The following is a 17582-nucleotide window of genomic DNA, read 5'->3' as shown; positions in this document are numbered from 1 at the left end:
TTCCGGTTACAGTTTCAGAGGCTCAGGTTTGTAAGTGGAAAATGGTTCTTGAGAAGAGGTAAAAAAATCTTGAACACCCGGTTCTTATCTAAAAAAAATTGTAAATAGAGGCGTTGTTACGTAGAGGTACCACTGTATTTATAAAAATAATAAAAGCAGGAATAAAATAAAACAAGAATAAAAAGAGGAAAATCAACTATTTTTAAGGTATTATTATTGGACAGCTCTGACTTTCGGATCTTCCATAGCAAACCAAGGCTGGGTGACCAGAATCAAACCACAAGAGCCGAGCAAACGGGCAGCTAAAGTCAGCCCCGAGGGCTAAATTCAGTTCTCCCCCAGTTCATCAACTGAAGCTCTACCAGTTGAATCGTCTACCAGGTCTTCCCATTCAAACTAAGCCAAGTACAAGATCTCGGGATCCACAACATCAATTTCCAATAGATTTCTCAGTTCTCCACAGCCCTCAAGTGGCCGACTGAGGAAACTTCTCTAGATCTACGCCAAAGGCTGCCGCTTGGCAGAGAAGGAAGTGGCTTCCCACAGGATTCAAATCCAAAATTTGTCATCTCCTGTCCTACTTCTTCACTCCGGCTCTGCCCATATTTTGGAACAAATCTCTCGGCACACCCTCCCAGGTTGTCCTAGAAAACCAGGGCCATTTCTGACTTCCCTACCTATATCATCTGTTGCCTCCAAAGGGAAAAGAATTAAATTATTTGTGAAAAAACCTGCTTTGGTTTATGTTTTATTTTATTTTATCTATCTATCTATCTATCTATCTATCTATCTATCTGTATGTATGTGTGTGTGTGTGTGTGTGTATATATATATATATATATATATATATATATATATATATATATATATATATATGTAGATTGTTCTGAGTTCGGGTTCCAATCTTGGAACTACAGCCTGAAGATGGTGAATGTGATTTCGCCGAAACGTCGCATAGACATGCAAAACATTACACAGGGCAAAACCCGAACTCAGAACAATCTACATACATATACCCGTGAAAATTTACGAAAACATATATATATATATATATATATATATATATATATATATATATATATATATATATAATATATATATTCGTAAATTTTCACGGGTATATGTACGTAGATTGTTCTGAGTTCGGGTTTTGCCCTGTGTAATATTTTGCATGTTTATGCGACGTTTCGGCGAAATCACATTCACCATCATCAGGCTGAAGTTTCCAAGCTTCGTGCTGTTGTACAACAGCACGAAGCTTGGAAACTTCAGCCTGATGATGGTGAATGTGAGGGAGATAGAAAGAGAGAGAGGCAGGCAGGCAGGCAGACAGACAGACAGATATACAGAAAGAGAGAGAGACAGAAAGAAAGAAAGAAAGAAAGAACGAAAGAACGAAAGAACGAAAGAAAGAAAGAATATAGATATACAGTAGCTAGATACGATTGATTGATAAATGGATGGATGGATGGATGGATACATATATTAGATAGATAGTTAGGTGGAAAGAAAGAAAGAAGGAAGGAAGGTGCTAGATACAGTAGAAAGAAAGAAAGAAAGAAAGAAAGAAAGAAAGAAAGAAAGAAAGAAAGAAAGAAAGAAAGAAAGAAAGATCCACACTACGGAGACCCACCTAGCTCAGAATTCTGCTGGGGCACAGCCACCTCCTCATGGTTGGCCTCGTTGGCCATGGATCGAGTGATGCGCCCTTTCCGCCAGCCCTGGCTATTGGCCGTCTTGCGCCCTTTGGAGGTGACTGTTTCTTTCTCGTCATTGTCCTCGCCGGACGTGTCCTCATTCTTCTCCCTGATGGAAAACAACAGCAAGAGAGAGACGGTCATTATGTTGGGTTTTCTACCGAACATTCACATTGGTTTTGCTTTGTCTACGTTTTTGCAAAAAGTGGACGGGGGAGAGAATTGGCTGAGGGGTGTCAGGGGCAAGGAACCGGAGTCGTCGTTGCAAAGAGCTAAACCCAACTTTATTGATTTCTGCTTACGGTACAAGAATCTTCTCAGATTGCCATCTTTCCCAGGAACAGCCAGATAAGATCTTGGACGTCCAGCTTAAGCCTTTTGCGGCTGTGCAAAGACTCAAAGCTAGATGCTCGCTTGACTCCTCCTTCCAACCAAATTGGCACTTTCCCAACAGAGAGACACTAGCGCAACCCAGCCAAATGTTCCTTCCAGCCAAGGATTAATCTTGGTTAGAGAAAGTCAGTCAACTCACAAAATGATGTTCAACATCAAGAAAAGCAAAGTCCTGCACCTAGGCAACAAAAAACCAAAATACGCATACAAACAGGGAGGAACCACACTTAGGAGTAGTGACTGGGAAAGAGATCTCAGAGTTTTGGTGGATAACCAACTAAATATGAGTCATCAATGTGCAGCGGCAGCTTAAAAAGCCAACACAATCTTAAACTGCATCAACAGAGGGATACACTGCAAGACTAGGGAGGTATTAATACCACTCTATAATGCCCTGGTCAGACCACACCTAGAGTACTGCATTCAATTCTGACCACCTCACTAGACATAGAAACCCTAGAAAAGGTACAGAAGAGGGCAACCAAAATGATAAAGGGACTTAGAAACCAAGACATATGAAGACAGGTAGCTGGAACTGGGCATGGAGAATCTAGCACAAGGGTAGGCCAAGTTGGCTCTTCTATGACATGTGGACTTCAACTCCCAGAATTCCTGAGCTAGCATGATTGGCTGAGTAATTCTGGGAGTTGAAGTCCACTAGTCATAGAAGAGCCAACTTTGCCTACCCCGGTCTAGGAAAAAGGAGGGCCAGAGGGGACATGATAGCAGTGTACAGGTATTTGAGGGGTTGCCACAGAGTGGAGGAGGTCACACTATTTTCCAGGGCACCAGAGGGCCAGACCAGGAGCAACGGATGGAAACTGACCAAGGAGAGATTCAACCTGGAAATAAGGAAGATCCTTCTGATGATGAGGGTGATCAATGGAATAGCCTGCCAGCGGAGGTCGTGAACGCCCCAACACTCGACATATTCAAGAGGAGATTGGACTGCCATCTGACTGAGGTGGTGTAGGATTCCCACTTGAGCAGGGGGTTGGACTAGATGACCTGCAGGTCCCTTTCAACTCTAACAATAAATAAAAATAAAAACTCTTCCATCAGAGTCTAAAAACATTTCACCTCCTGGTTAACTCAAGGACATGGCGTTTCCAAGTCATTTTCTTTTTCTATGGCCAACAAGCTTTTTGGTACTCTGGTTAGAAGCAGGAAGGGCCTTCGCATTTCCCTCAGTGGGGTGTTTCAGGAAGACCTTGAGATACATCACTGTTGCAACCACACAGAGCAACATGAAGTATCAAATTTGTACCGGGGATCAAGAGGTGAGTGTCCCTTTGACAGAACCAAAATCAGACCATTGATAGAAGCTAAAGGGTCTCCACTGAAGATCCAGCCAGATGCTATAATCCAGCACTTGGTTATCAATGGAGACCAAGTAGAGCAAGTGGCCAGTTTTAAGTTTCTGGGTGTCATCATAAAAGAGGACATGACATTGCAGCGCTGGTCAAAAGGGCCCAGCAGAGATTATACTACCTGAGACTTCTCAGGAAACCACAAATGAATGAAAAATTGCTGGTAACCTTCTACCGCTGCACCAAAAATAGTATTTTAACTTACTGAACCTGGGTGTGGTTTGCCAATTACACAATGGAAGACAGAACAGCGCTCCAGAGGGTCAACATCATTGCCCAGAGAATCAATGGTTGCCCTCTCCTCTCTTTGGAAGAGCTTGATTGCTCCTGCTGTCTTAAGGAAGTTTAAAACATTCTTAAAGATCCATCTCATCCTGGGCACCCTTTCTTTTTTTAACTATTACCATTTGGCAGACGGTACAGGGTAGTAAAAACAAGGACAAATAGGGTGAAAAATAGGCTGCCCTGAGTCCTTTTGGAGTGGGCAGCATATAAATACAAATAATGGATGGATGGATGGATGGATGGATGGATAGATGGACGGACGGACGGACGGACGGACAGACAGATCTTCTATCCCAGAGCAGTAACCATTCTGAATTGTACAGTAGAGTGTAATAGTAATGCAATATAGGTTTTCAATTCAGTTGTATAGAATGTGAAGGATGTGTGGTTTTATTTTTTATGCATAATATACACTGAAGATGCCATTTAATTTCGTTGTACGCACTGCAATGACAATAAAGTAAAGTAAACTAAAATCCCTTGCAAGATCTTAGAACTTAAATCTGCCCCAAGCAGCTTTTAATTAAAGCGATTTCCTCGGATGGTATTAGGACATTTTACTGAACGAATGGGGATATCAATTCTTCTTTTGCAAGAAGCCAAATCCATGCTTAATTCTGCCAGATTTGTGGGGGTGAGGGATGCCCTAGAGCTGAGCCCTTCTCGGCTCTGTGGTGTTTAGTGGGTTTCAAATTCCGTTGCTGCCTGTTAACTTTTGTGTGTGTGTGCGCAGGGCACTTCTGCGTATACGAAGATGTCTGGGCGGGTGGGCGGAACCTCTGACAGCTGTTGCTAGCAGTTTGACCTATCCAGGACGAACCGGTAGCAATCCAAAACTGCCGTAGGTGTAAAACATGGTCCAAAATTGTGAAGAAATATATATTTCCAGGCAGAAGAATTTGAAGCATTAAAACTGCAGCAAAAATTAAACAAACAAACAAAATGCTTGTTTCAAGCCAAATCATGTTGGGTTCTGCAACCCAACAAGACCAACACAGACTTCAGAGGAGAATCAGAACTGCAGAAAAAACAATTGCTGCCAACCTGCCTTCCATTGAAGACCTGTATACTGCACGAGTCAAAAAGAAGGCTGTGAAAATATTTACTGACCCCTCACATCCTGGACATAAACTGTTTCAACTCCTACCCTCAAAACGTTGCTACAGAGCGTTGCACACCAAGACAACTAGACACAAACCATCACTTGGCTAAACAAATAATTCCCTCAACACTGTCAAACTTTTTACTAAGTGTGCACTTCAATTACTGCTAGTTTTTTCTCATCATTCCTATCACCCATTTCCTCCCACTTAGGACTGTATGACTGCAACTTGTTGCGTGGATCCTTAAGATTGTTATTAATATTGATTGTTTCCTGATTGCTTATTTAACCCCTATGACAATCATTAAGTGTTGTTCCTCATGATTCTGACAAATGGTTATTTTTCTTTTATATATGCTGAGAGTCTATGCACCAAAGACAAATTCCTTGTGTGTCCAATCACACTTGGCCACTAAAGAATTCTATTCTATTCTATTCTATTCTATCACTTGAGTTTAAAAGGAGGGGGGAGAGAAATTCACCTACATCCTCTTTTATATTGCTCAGGAAGGACGAGGAGGAACAGAGGCAACCAATGTGGTGTTTTATGAACTTATTTAGTTCTCTCTCTTCCCCTCGCCCCCAATGACCCCCGAGGCAATTGTATTATCAGCTGCACAAATGACACAGGGAAAGACCGAGTTGGGTTTTTGAGCAAACTTTGGAGAAAACATCACTCGTCCCCCCCCCCCTCCTTTTTTTTTTGTTCTTCTTTCTCTTTCCCGACTTTTTAATCTGATTACAAACTTTAATAAAAATATAAATTCCTTTGCGGGCGCGTATACCCTCCCCACTCCAAAAAAGCATCGCTGTAGTGAGTCACAAAAATCAAGAAACGGATGCAACGCTTCACCTCTCTTTCTTGGAAAGCTTACTTGGTCAGTTCCTCTTTGTCGTTTTCCGATTCAGGCTTCTCCTCTTCCTTCTCTGTTTCTTTCTGTTTTTCCTCTTTTTCTTCTTGGTTATTCCGGGGCATCTGTTGCTGCTGCTGCTGCTGTTGTTGCTGCTGCTGCTGCTGTCAGGCAGGGAAGGAGAAATCAAAAATAGGAGAAATTGAAACATCTGGATGAAAAAAAAGTATAGGTTTTAATGCTTAAATTACATAAAAACAAAAATTCTTCTTTTCATTCAAACTACTATGTTGATTTTATAAACCATTAGTATATTATTTTTCTGTATTAGAAATACTTCTAAAATAAGTGGGGTAATTGTATATGTTCAATGTATGTATGTCTAGTGTCTTTTTTATGAAAATTAATAAAGTTTATTAAAAAAAACATCTGGATGAAACGGAGCTGTCCGAACCCTCACATTCAAACTTTAAGGAGACACAAGACCTTTTTCTATGCTTTCTCCAGTTCCCACGCAATGGTTTCTGACGGGGACTCTTTTTAACAAGTTTAATCAGAAAGAAATGAAGTACGACATGGTTCTATTGTGACACACGCTCAGTTGGAGCTCCAAAGCATGTGAGAATACATCAAACACGCAAGCATGACTCTTACAGTTTCAGCCTCTTCGTGTATTGCAAAAGAGCCGAGCAAAGAAAAAAATCTTTTAAAAAATAAATAAATTTTATTTACATATATAAATACATAATGACAATACAAAAGGCAAGACAATCACATGAAATTAAAAACATAATAGAAAGCAGGCGAGTGCACAACAGGTCTGTATAGTGGTATAAACTATGTATATTCTCTATAGCCAATTTATAAGTAACTTAATAATCTGAATTGCTTATCAAATAACAAAAAATAGAAAAGAATATAAGAGGAAAAAAACACAGAAAAAAAGCAAGTAATATTCTTAATTATTTACTCATAACTTTATCTTCTATATACATTATACTTTCACCAGGTAGGTTTCTTTTGCATAGTTAGAAATTTACAGTTTGTTTGGCGGGTTTGTTCTTTTTTTCAAGTCGGTGGTAAAATAGGTTCCAGCAATTATAAAATTGAGATTCCTCATTGCCTCTTAGTTCTAATGTCAATTTAACCATTTCTGCACATTGTGTAATTTTCTTCAGTATTAGTTCTTCCTGTGGTATTTCTTGAATGAAAAGTCTATGAGAAAGTGACCATATTGCTGCCACGGTGCTACAGCCATCCTCCATCCATCCATCTATCCATCTCATCAACTTTTCCATCCCATCCATCCCTATCTACCCACATTCAATATCCATCCGTCCATCTGTCATCCCTCTGTTCACCTTCTGTTTGGTAATCGGAGTAGGTAAAGGCCCATCCAAATTATTTATCTGCCCATATACAATAAAAGTTGCCAGTATCAATTCAATTGAAACGCAGCCTTTCCCCACCAGCCCCAGGAGTCTGGAACACTGTTTTCTATAGAATTCCTTCTACAGAGGAATCACTGAGTCTGTCATCTGCACCTCTATAACTGTCTGGTTTGGTTCTGCAACCCAACAAGACCGACACTGACTTCAGAGGAGAATCAGAACTGCAGAAAAAACAATGGCTGCCAACCTGCCTTCCATGGAGGACCTGTAGACTGCACAAGTCAAAAAGAGGGGGTGAAAATATTGACTGACCCCTCGCATCCTGGACACAAATTGTTTCAACTCCTACCCTCAAATCGTCGCTACAGAGCACTGCACACCAAGACAACTAGACACAAGAACAGTTTTTCCCGAATGCCATCACTCTGCTAAACAAATATTTCCCTCCACACTGCCAAACTATTTACTAAATCTGCACTACTATTACTACTAGTTTTTTCCCCTCATTCCCATCACTCATCTCCTCCCGCTTATGACTGTATGAATGTAACGTTGCTTGTATCCTTAAGATTTTTATTAATATTGTTTCCTCATTGCTTATTTGTACCTAAGGCAATCATCAAATGTTGTACCTCATGATTCTTGACAAATGTATCTTTTTCTTTTATGTACACTGAGGGCATCTGCACCAAAGACAAATTCCTTGTGTGTCCAATCACACTTGGCCAATGAAATAATTCTAATTCTAATTATCCCCATAACACCCCTGCAAGGTAGGTCAGTGAGCCACCATGGCAGAAGGTGAAGCTCTTCCCTGCTCTCCCTGGTCCCATTTCAACTGTACTAGGGACTCCTCAACTTACAAGTTCACTGAGTGACCGTTCAAAGTTACAACGGCACTGAAAGAAGCGAGTTACGACAGTTTTTCAGAATCCCTAGGGCAGTGATGGCGAACCTATAGCATGGATGCCACAACTGGCACATGGAGCCATATCTGCTGGCATGCGAGCCATTACCCTAGCTCAACTCCAATGTGCATGTGTGTGCCGGCCAGCTGATTTTTGGCTCACACAGAGGCTCTGAAGGGCGTTTTTGGCTTCCAGGGAGCCTCCAGGGGGATGGGGGGAAGCCTTTAGAGCCTGGGGAGGCCGAAACACGAGCCTCCTGGGGCCACCAGAAGTTGGGAAACAGGCTGTTTCTGGCCTCCAGAGGGCCTCCAGTGGATGGGGAGGCTGTTTTCGCCCTCCCCAGGCATTGAATTATGAGTATGGGCACTCGTGCATGTGCGATAGCACATCCCCACGCTCTTTTGGCACCTGAGGGAAAAAAGGTTCGCCCTCAATGCCCTAGGGTGACGGGATCAAAATTCAGATGCTTTGGATCGACTCACACTTATGACGTCCCGCGATCCCCTTTTGTGACCTTCAGACAAGCCAAGTCCACGGGGAAGCCAGATCAACTTAACAACCGGGTGACTCACTTAACAACCGCAGGGATTAACTTAACAACGGTGGTGAGAAAGGTCCTTAAATGGGGCAAAGCTCACCTCACAAACATTAAGCTCACTCGGCCATGGAAAGGCTGCAACTCCCACTGCGGTCGTAAGCCGAAGGACATTGCCTTCCATCACAAGAGGAATCAAACAAGGATCCGTTTTTCCGTTTCTGGAATTGCCTGAGAAACTGGGATTGCCTGTGTTGGTTTTGGCAGGCCGGGAGCAGGCTGCTTCCTAAGCTGCCAATGACAAATCTCCTCGCGCCCAGCCTGGTGAACTTCTGCCTAAATGAGTCAGCCAACCCACAGATGGCTCTCCTCCAAACCCACACGGAGGGGGAGGGGGAGGGGGGATTTGCAAACTTGGAAAGGACACAAGAATGCTCCAAGTTAGGATTTTTGCCCTGAGCCAAGGTGGCGGGGATGGGATGGATGACCTTTCCGGGACCCCTTTCCAAGCTGACACTTTTCAAGGGGAGATTGGACAGCCGTTTGTCCGAAATGGTATAGCAACTCCTGCTTGAGATGACCTATAAACAATTAAAATAAAAAAAAATAAAAAAAAATTAAAAAATCAACCTATTCTCCAAAGCACCTGAGCTTAGAACTAAGGAGAAATTTCCTGACAGTTAGAACAGTTAATCAGTGTAACAGCTTGCCACCAGAAGTTGTGAGTCCTCCAACACTGGAAGTGTTTAAGAAGATGTTGGATAACCATCTGTCTGAAGTGGTGTAGGGTTTCCTGCCTAAGTAGAGTGTTGGACTAGAACATCTCTAGGGCCCCTTTCAACTCTGTTGTTGTTGTTGTTGTTGTTGTTGTTATTAAAATAAAATAAAACAAAATCAACCTATTCTCCAAATCACATGAGAGTACAACAAGAAGCAATGGGTGGAAACTAATCCAGGAGAGAAGCAACTTAGAACTAAGGAGAAATTTCCTGACAGTTGAGAACAATTAATCAGTGGAACAGCTTGCCTCCAGAAGATGTGAATGCCCCAACATAGAAGTTTTTAAGCAGATGTTGGATAACCATTTGCCTGAAGTGGTGCAGGGTTTCCTGCCTAAGCAAGGGGTTGGACTAGAAGACCTCTAAGGTCCCTTTCAACTCTGTTGTTATTATTATTATTATTAATAAAATAAAATAAAATCAAAAATAAAATAAAATCAAAAATAAAATCAAAAATAAAATCAAAAATAAAATAATAAAATAAAATCGGCTTCAACCCAGGGCTGCTCCTTCGTTCCTCTCCTGGACCCACCACGTCCTGCTTTTCTCCTCCCCACTCAAAACTGTCCTGCAGGTTGCAAACAACCCTTCCCTGTTCCTGGGTTGCTGCCCTGCAGGGGTTTCCCCTCCCCAACCTCCCGGGCCAAAAGTCCTCCTCCCCCAACTTTGAATGCCTGGCAGCCGCTGGCACCATGCCTCCCTCCCACCCTCCTCCGCTGCTGCGGGCGCATAAATTATCAACAACGCCTGACCTTTGCTCTGATTTCTTGCGGCATCCCGTGCGTGGCGCAGCTCTACTTCCACCCCCACCACCGCCACCCCCCCACAGCATCCTCTCTTCCCAACACCATTGTGCAAGCTCACACCAGGGCACTGCGGGCAACGACACCCCTCCTCCTCACCCTCACCCATCACCAAGGCAACCCCAGCCCAGCGTGATAACTTATCTCCCCCCTCCCGCCCCCGGAGCACAGGGGCTCCTGTAAACAGTGCGCGGAGCGTGTGGCCGGTGCTGTGCTTCAAAGCGCTTGGCTGTGCCTCGGCTGTTTTGTTTCCCCCTTTCTTGGGACCTGTTCTTGGCATGGTTCTCCGACACACTCCGAGCGTAGAAACAGCACCGAGCGCTTCCAAGCTCTTTTCGGCTGGCCAAGAGGGATGGGGAGGGTTGGGTTTGGGAGGGGGGGTATGCTTTTATAGCCCCCCCTTCTCATCCCGCCTTCTGCTTCTCTTGGGGGGGAAGCGAAGGAAAGCAGGTGAACTGGGGACAAGAGGAAGACTTTTTGTGGGGTTCTTTCCCATTGGGTACCACGTCAAAACTGCCCCCCTCCCCCATCACTGGGGGGGTTTAAACTAGCCCCCCTTCTCTGGTTCAGAAAAGGACAGGAGAGAGGGGTGTCTCCTTGCCTCCGGTGGGAAAAAAAACAAGCAGGGTGGGGGGATGTTTTTTTTATCCACCCGCCCTCCGGCCAGCCAAATGTTTCGTGCGCCTTCCTTGCGTTCGTTCTCGGGACCCGGCTCACCTCCCAGGCCTGTTCTCCCCGGGACTTCGGCGCTACCAGTGTCCCTTCTGCCTGCGGTGCCCGAGGCCTCTTCATCGCTCGGCCATCCTCGTGTGGCGTGCTTGACGCTCTCCGGCTCAAATGGCTTCCTGGGGATTTGCATAGTTGAGCCGTGGACTCGCCACGACATTCCTGTTATGATTTTGCAATCTCCTGGAATAACACGGCCCCGCTCTGCCCCCGTCAACGAGCCCGAGATGAGTCATGAGCTATAAAACCACCGCTCTCGTCACCGGGAACCTTCGGCGCTGGGCTACAGCCTTGGCGTGATTCATCTCCGCCAAGGCCAACGTTAACCCTCCGACTCACAACGCTCTCTCCCCACCGTCGTTGAGTGCCCGGCTTCTGAGGTCACAGAGTTCTCCCTGGGGGCATGTGTGTAGTACACAAGCACAAAGATACAAAGATACACACACACATACACACACACGTGTGTGTGCAGTGGTGTGGGTATGCAACAACACACCCCATCGCATAACAATCAAGTTCTTTTAGACACTGCGTATATTTCTGGCCGGGGGGGGTTGGGGGGGGAGGGTTGTGTGCAAAGGAAACACACAACGCTGTTCTTGTCCTGGATCAAAACAGCCTTCTGTCCAAACCACAAATGCAGGTTTTCTTCAGCCAGAAAACGAGTCAACACAGTGGTGGTTGTGGGATCTGGGCGCGTGTGGTAGCTCTCCTCTCCCAAATTGTCAAGTTTGTTGAAGTAGGCAAAGGGGCTTATTTGCCTTGCAAATCTGCAATGTTCTCCAGAGAGATACAATTGCTTGCCTTCACACAACTCCATTCAATCCTAATCCGCCCTCGTTCAAGATCTACCAAGCCACCAACTGATCATCCTACTACCTCACTTCATCTGTCTTCAGGGGTTAGACCCAGGTTCACACAATCTGATATTGCAATGCTGTGTATGTCTCTGCGCACGTAGTAACAAAGCTAAACCACCAAACCACCCAAGTAGACATTCGACCCTCCATGCAACCGACACTACCCCACCCTCAAAAAACCTCCTGCCTACCTAAACCAAACCTTTATTAAAACTAACTGAACCCTAACGCAGCCCGAATGGCCTCCTACAGCACGCTGCCGGTCAAAATGGGTACGGGGGACACACACAGGGCCCCCTGTGCCCCATTTGCAGCCCGAATGGCCTCCTGCAGCAGGCTGCTGGCCAAAATGGGGCACGGGGGACCCACACAGGGCTCTCTGTGCCCCATTCGCAGCCCGAATGGCCTCCTGCAGCATGCTGCCATCCAAAATGGGGTACGGGGGACACACACAGGGCCCTCTGCGCCCCATTTGCAGCCCGAATGGCTTCCTGCAGCACGCTGCCGGGACCCACACAGAGCTCCCTGCGCCCCATTCGCAGCCCAAATGGCCTCCTGCAGCATGCTGCCGGCCAAAATGGGGCACGGGGGACCCCCACAAAGCCCTCTGTGTCCCATTTGCAGCCCGAATGGCCTCCTGCACCACGCTGCCGGCCACAATGGGGCACGGGGGATCCACACAGGGCTCTCTGCGCCCCATTTGCAGCCCAACACGATTGTTAAGTGAATCGGGCTTCTCCGTCGATTTGGCTTGGCAGAAGGTCACAAAAGGAGATCACGTGACCCTGGGACTCTGCAACCGTCATAAATGTGAGTTGGTTGCCAAGGGTCTGAATTTTGATCACGTGACCATGGGGAGGCTGCTGCGACGGCCTTAAGGGTGGGGAAACAGTCGTAAGTCGCTTTTATTTCATGTCCAGCAGATCCCATATCATGCCTGCTAGGACACTCAACGTTGATTACCAGGTTTTTTCGGAGCATAAGTCGCACTTTAGTTTGGGGGAAGCAAAATAAGGGGGATGGGGGAGAACCATTGTCCTTAGTTTGGTCAGCTTTGGCACATTATTTTATTCCCTGGTTAGGGCTCAAACCTTGTTCGAAGGGAGTAGCCTGTGAAAAGTTAGGGCTGGAAAAAAACTTATTTGGAGGGAGTAGCAATGAAAAAATCCTACAAGCCAGAAAAATTGTTAGCATTTTGTTAGGGTTGAAAAAAACGTGTCCAGGAAGATCATTAGCGCTTCGTTAGGGCTGAAAAACCCTTTTTAGGAGGGAGTAGCAATGAAAACAAGCCTGCAAAGACCTAGGGCAGGAAAAAACATCATCAGAGTGAGTATGAATGAAAAATCCTGCAACAGGAAAATTGTTAGCACCTTGTTAGGGCTGAAAAAAACTTGTTCAGAAAAAGTAGCAATGAAAAAAGCCTGCAAAGACTTACGGCTGGGGGGGGGAACCTCCTTCGGAGGAAGTAGCAATGAAAAAATCCTGCAAGCCGGAAAGATCGTTAGCGCTTCGTTGGGGCTGAAAAAACACTTTTTTAGGAAGGAGTAGCAATGAAAACAAGCCTGCAAAGACTTAGGGCTTGGGAAGAAAAACCTCCTTTGCAAGGAGTAGCAATGAAAAAAGCCTGCCAGGAAGATCGTTAAGGCCTCCTCATTAGGGCTGGGGGGAAAAAATTCAAAAAAGCTACATTTTGTGTATAAGACATTTTCAGAGGGGGAAAAGGCTCTGAGAAATATGGTAGTTCTGGACTTTTGCAAAGTCCTCCATCTTTCACAACTGACCCTCTTGAGTAGTCTGGGTAGCTCTGCACCTTTTCAAAGAGATCTTCCGCCCTCTTTCATGACTGACAGCTCCTCCTGTCCCTCGCTCCTGGCCATGTTGACTAAGACAGGAAGGAAATGGGAGGAGGATAACCCTGGAAGAATGCTTGCGTTGCCAGCTCTCCATTAGTCATCGAATAGTATGTGTTGGTTAATCCAAGGCACATAGAATCGTGTGGTTATCCACCCATCCATTTTTCACTGGGTTATCCCCCCCCATCCCCACCCCTCCCATCTTGGCCTGGCCCAAGTTTCCTCAGAGAAAAAGGCCTCTACATTCATCCAGAAAGTCTCAGCCCATCCATTATTTTTAAAACCACTAAGTCCAGGGAACGAAGGAAGCCAACGGAGGATCGTAGCTGTAGCTCAGGGCAGAATGCTGGGATCCCTTATTAATTAATTTGAAGGACTCTGGGCGGCATACCACAGGAAAGAAAGATATCAAGGTATAACAAGCAGGAAGAGGGAGATTGTCATCCCACTGTATAGAGTACTGGTGCGACCACATTTGGAATACTGTGTTCAGTTCTGGAGACCTCACCTACAAAAAGATATTGACAAAATTGAACGGGTCCAAAGACGGGCTACAAGGATAGTGGAAGGTCTCAAGCATAAAACGTATCAGAAAAGACTTCATGAACTCCATCTGTATAGTCTGGAGGACAGAAGGGACAGGGAGGGACATGATCGAAACATTTAAATATGTTAAAGGGTTAAATAAGGTTCAGGAGGGAAGTGTTTTTAATAGGAAATTGAACCCAAGAACAAGGGGGCACAATCTGAGGTTGGTTGGGGGAAAGATTAGAAGTAACGTGAGAAAATATTATTTGACTGAAAGAGTAGTAGATGCTTGGAACAAACTTCCAGCAGACGTGGTTGGTAAATCCACAGTCATTGAATTGAAACATGCCTGGGATAAACATAGATAAGATAAAATACAGGAAATAGTAAAGGGCAGGCTAGATGGACCAGGAGGTCTTTTTCTGCCGTCAATCTTCTATGTTTCTGTTTCTATCAAAAAGACAATTTAAAAACTCATCTTTGACGCCAGGCATGGGGAAATTAAATCAAGGTTGGTGTATGGTTTCATTGGATTGTGTGATTATTTTATTATAAGGGTTTTAAATTGTATGTTTAAAAATTGGATTTGTACACTGTTTATGTTGTTGTAAGCCGCCCCGAGTCTTTGGAGAGGGGCGGCATACAAATCTAATAAATTATTGTTGTTGTTGTTGTTGTTGTTGTTATTGCTGTTGTTGTTAAAAACCCTTAAAAAAACCAAACATATTGTTGCCCTCTTGAACTTGAATGGTTTTCTGGCAGAGGTTTCATGACTCAACTAGGTGACATCATCAGGGCTAGAAGGGAGTGGGGATTCACGGAAGGGAGGAGGAGGAAGAGGAGGATGATGACGAGGATGTAGGGTCCTTGGTGTACTCTGAGCTTGGTGATTTTCTGGCAGACGTTTCACGACCCAGCTAGGTCACATCATCAGTGCTACAAGGGGGCAGGGTTTACAGAATGGAGTTTAAGGCGGGACTCTGGGCTCCTTGGTGCTCTCCGAGTTTGGTGGGGGGTTTTCCCAGATATTTCATGATCCAACCAGGTAACGTTATCAGGTGCTGATGATATTACCAAATACAGTGATGGCGAACCTATGATGCCACAGGTGGCACGCAGAGTCCTATCTGCTGGCATGTGAGCCATTGCCCGAGCTCAGCTCCAATGTGCATGTGTGTGCCAGCCAGCTAATTTTTGACTCACACAGAGGCTCCGGGAGGACCTTTTTGGCTTCCAGAGAGCCTCCAGGGGGATGGGGGTGGTTGTTTTTACCTTCCCCCGGCTCCAAGGCAGCCTCTGGAGCCTGGAGAAGGTAAAACACGAGTCTACTGGGCCCACCAGAAGTTGGAAAACAGGCCATTTCCGGCTTCCAAAGGGCTTCCAGGGGGCAGAGGAAGCTGTTTTTGCCCTCCCCAGGCACTGAATTATGAGTGTATGCACTCATGCATGCGCAATAGCACATGCACATGCTCTTTTGGCACCCGAGGAAAAAAAGGTTCCCCATCACTTACCTAGTAGTATTCATTCATTCATTCATTCATTCATTCATTCATTCATTCATTCATTCATACTTATATGCATAGTAGTATGTATACATAATACCAGTGAAGGGCTACCAAAACTTTTACTACTGCACTGTGGGCATGGCTTATGCATTTTCTCTCAACATCTTCAAGTGCAAATTGGGTGCTCTAGGGTGGAGCTCCATTTTTGCTATCCCACTGCGTTCCCCCCCATCCGGACAGTAGCCCACCCTGGCATAGTACTAGACATAGTAGTATGTATATAACTAATTATATGCTATAACAGTGATGGTGAACTATTTTGTGCTCCGGTGCCAAAAGGGTGCACACACATGTGTGATAGCACACATGTGTGTTACCCAGTAATGGGCAGCCAAAATTTGTACTGCCACACTGTGGATGTGGCTTATTTTGTGGGTGTGGCTTGATGGTCATGTGGCTGGGTAGGAGTGACTTGCTGGCCATGTGACCAGGGGGGAGTGGCTTGAACGATCATCAGCGTTCAAGTGAACTGTTAAGTCCTTGACTTACAACCTCACCAGTGTCGCTCACTAGGGTGACAATTTGCTTCACGTTTCCCGCGCTCTCCTTCCTGCGTTGCTCCCCGGCTCAGGCTGAGTAGCTAGGTGAACGGGTGCCAATCAGCTGTTGAGAAAAGAGGGGGGAGGAAAAGGACACCCGCAACTCCTGCCGGTGCTGGTCTCCCTGCCGCTTTCCAAGGAGGAGGAGGAGGGGAGGGGGGCATAGTCAGCTGGAGTTTATTTATTTATTTATTTATTACTTAGATTTGTATGCCGCCCCTCTCCGAAGACTCGGGGCGGCTCACAACATGTAAAAACAAATCATAAGCAATCAGACAAATTTAAAATATTTAAATATTTAAAAAAACCCATATGCTAACAGTCACACACACAGACATACCATGCATAAATTAAACGTGCCCAGGGGGAGATGTTTCAGTTCCCCCATGCCTGACGGCAAAGGTGGGTTTTAAGGAGTTTACGGAAGGCAGGAAGAGTAGGGGCAGTTCTAATCTCCGGGGGGAGTTGGTTCCAGAGGGCCGGGGCCGCCACAGAGAAGGCTCTTCCCCTGGGGCCCACCAACCGACATTGTTTAGTTGACGGGACCCGGAGAAGGCCCACTCTGTGGGACCTAATCGGTCGCTGGGATTCGTGCGGCAGGAGGCGGTCTCGGAGATACTCGGAGTTGGGCACACAGCTTCATTTCCACCGGTGGAACTGCGTTCCACCCCATCCTGCCTGCTGCCCACCTGTGCGTACCCACACCCAAAATGAAATGCCCTCCCCGCCAGCCCCTCACGCATGCTGCATCCCCTGTGCAAGAGCACCGGCCTCATGAACCCTCCGGTTACAAAAATTCAGAGAAAAACAAAGCCTCCCCCCCCCCCCCCCCCAGTGAAGGGCTGCTCGTCTTCAGCTCTACCCGTGCATCCTCCAAGGCTGTCGCAGCCACCTGTGTGTCTGGCGAGCATGTGCTCACTCGCCCGCCCGTCGGTGCGAGATTTGGCTTCTGTGCAGGCGCAACAAGTGAACTTCTGTATTAGGATGCGCACACGATTGACATTGACATTTCGGCGACTTTCGTGAATATTTTTGCTTCCGTGCATGCATAGAAGCAAAAAAATCAGCAAAAATTGCCAAAATCTCGCTCACATGAGCGTCTTTACACCAGATTTCCTCTACTGTTGACATTCGACTTCTTTTCATTACTGCACTACTGTATTTTTAAATTATTTATTTATTTTATTTTATTTATTTATTCGATTTTTATGCCGCCCTTCTCCTTAGACTCAGGGCGGCTTACAACATGTTAGCAATAGCACTTTTTAAAAAACCTGACCGCTACCCCCACCCAAAAACCCCCCCCAAACCCTAGGGGAACAAAATTTCCAAATAATTGAAGGAGGGGGGTTAATATATTTTCTATCCAAAAACAACAGTCTAACCACCATGTCTGC

The 17582-nt window shown here is 45.5% G+C and overlaps 1 protein-coding gene across 30 annotated transcripts in view; it reads right to left on the bottom strand.

Annotated features, from left to right (window-relative positions):
* Positions 1-17582, bottom strand: part of NCOR2 (nuclear receptor corepressor 2) — a 309568-nt gene that overhangs the window by 142552 nt on the left and 149434 nt on the right. For 24 of the 30 annotated variants that reach the window (XM_070762124.1, XM_070762131.1, XM_070762140.1 and 21 more), the window contains exons 15-16: positions 5723-5862; positions 1634-1806 (exon numbers count right to left, since the gene is read on the bottom strand). In XM_070762124.1, the coding sequence (XP_070618225.1) occupies positions 1634-1806; positions 5723-5862 (313 nt within the window). Of the gene's footprint in view, positions 1-1633; positions 1807-5722; positions 5863-10831; positions 10939-17582 lie in introns of those variants that run through there. The other 6 variants (XM_070762126.1, XM_070762123.1, XM_070762127.1 and 3 more) reach the window with 4 other exon arrangements.

Source organism: Erythrolamprus reginae, chromosome 10 (genome assembly GCF_031021105.1).
Source record: "Erythrolamprus reginae isolate rEryReg1 chromosome 10, rEryReg1.hap1, whole genome shotgun sequence".
Lineage (NCBI taxonomy): Eukaryota > Metazoa > Chordata > Lepidosauria > Squamata > Dipsadidae > Erythrolamprus > Erythrolamprus reginae.
Note: the sequence above shows the minus strand (reverse complement) of the source record. Positions and strands in the feature narration are given on the sequence as shown.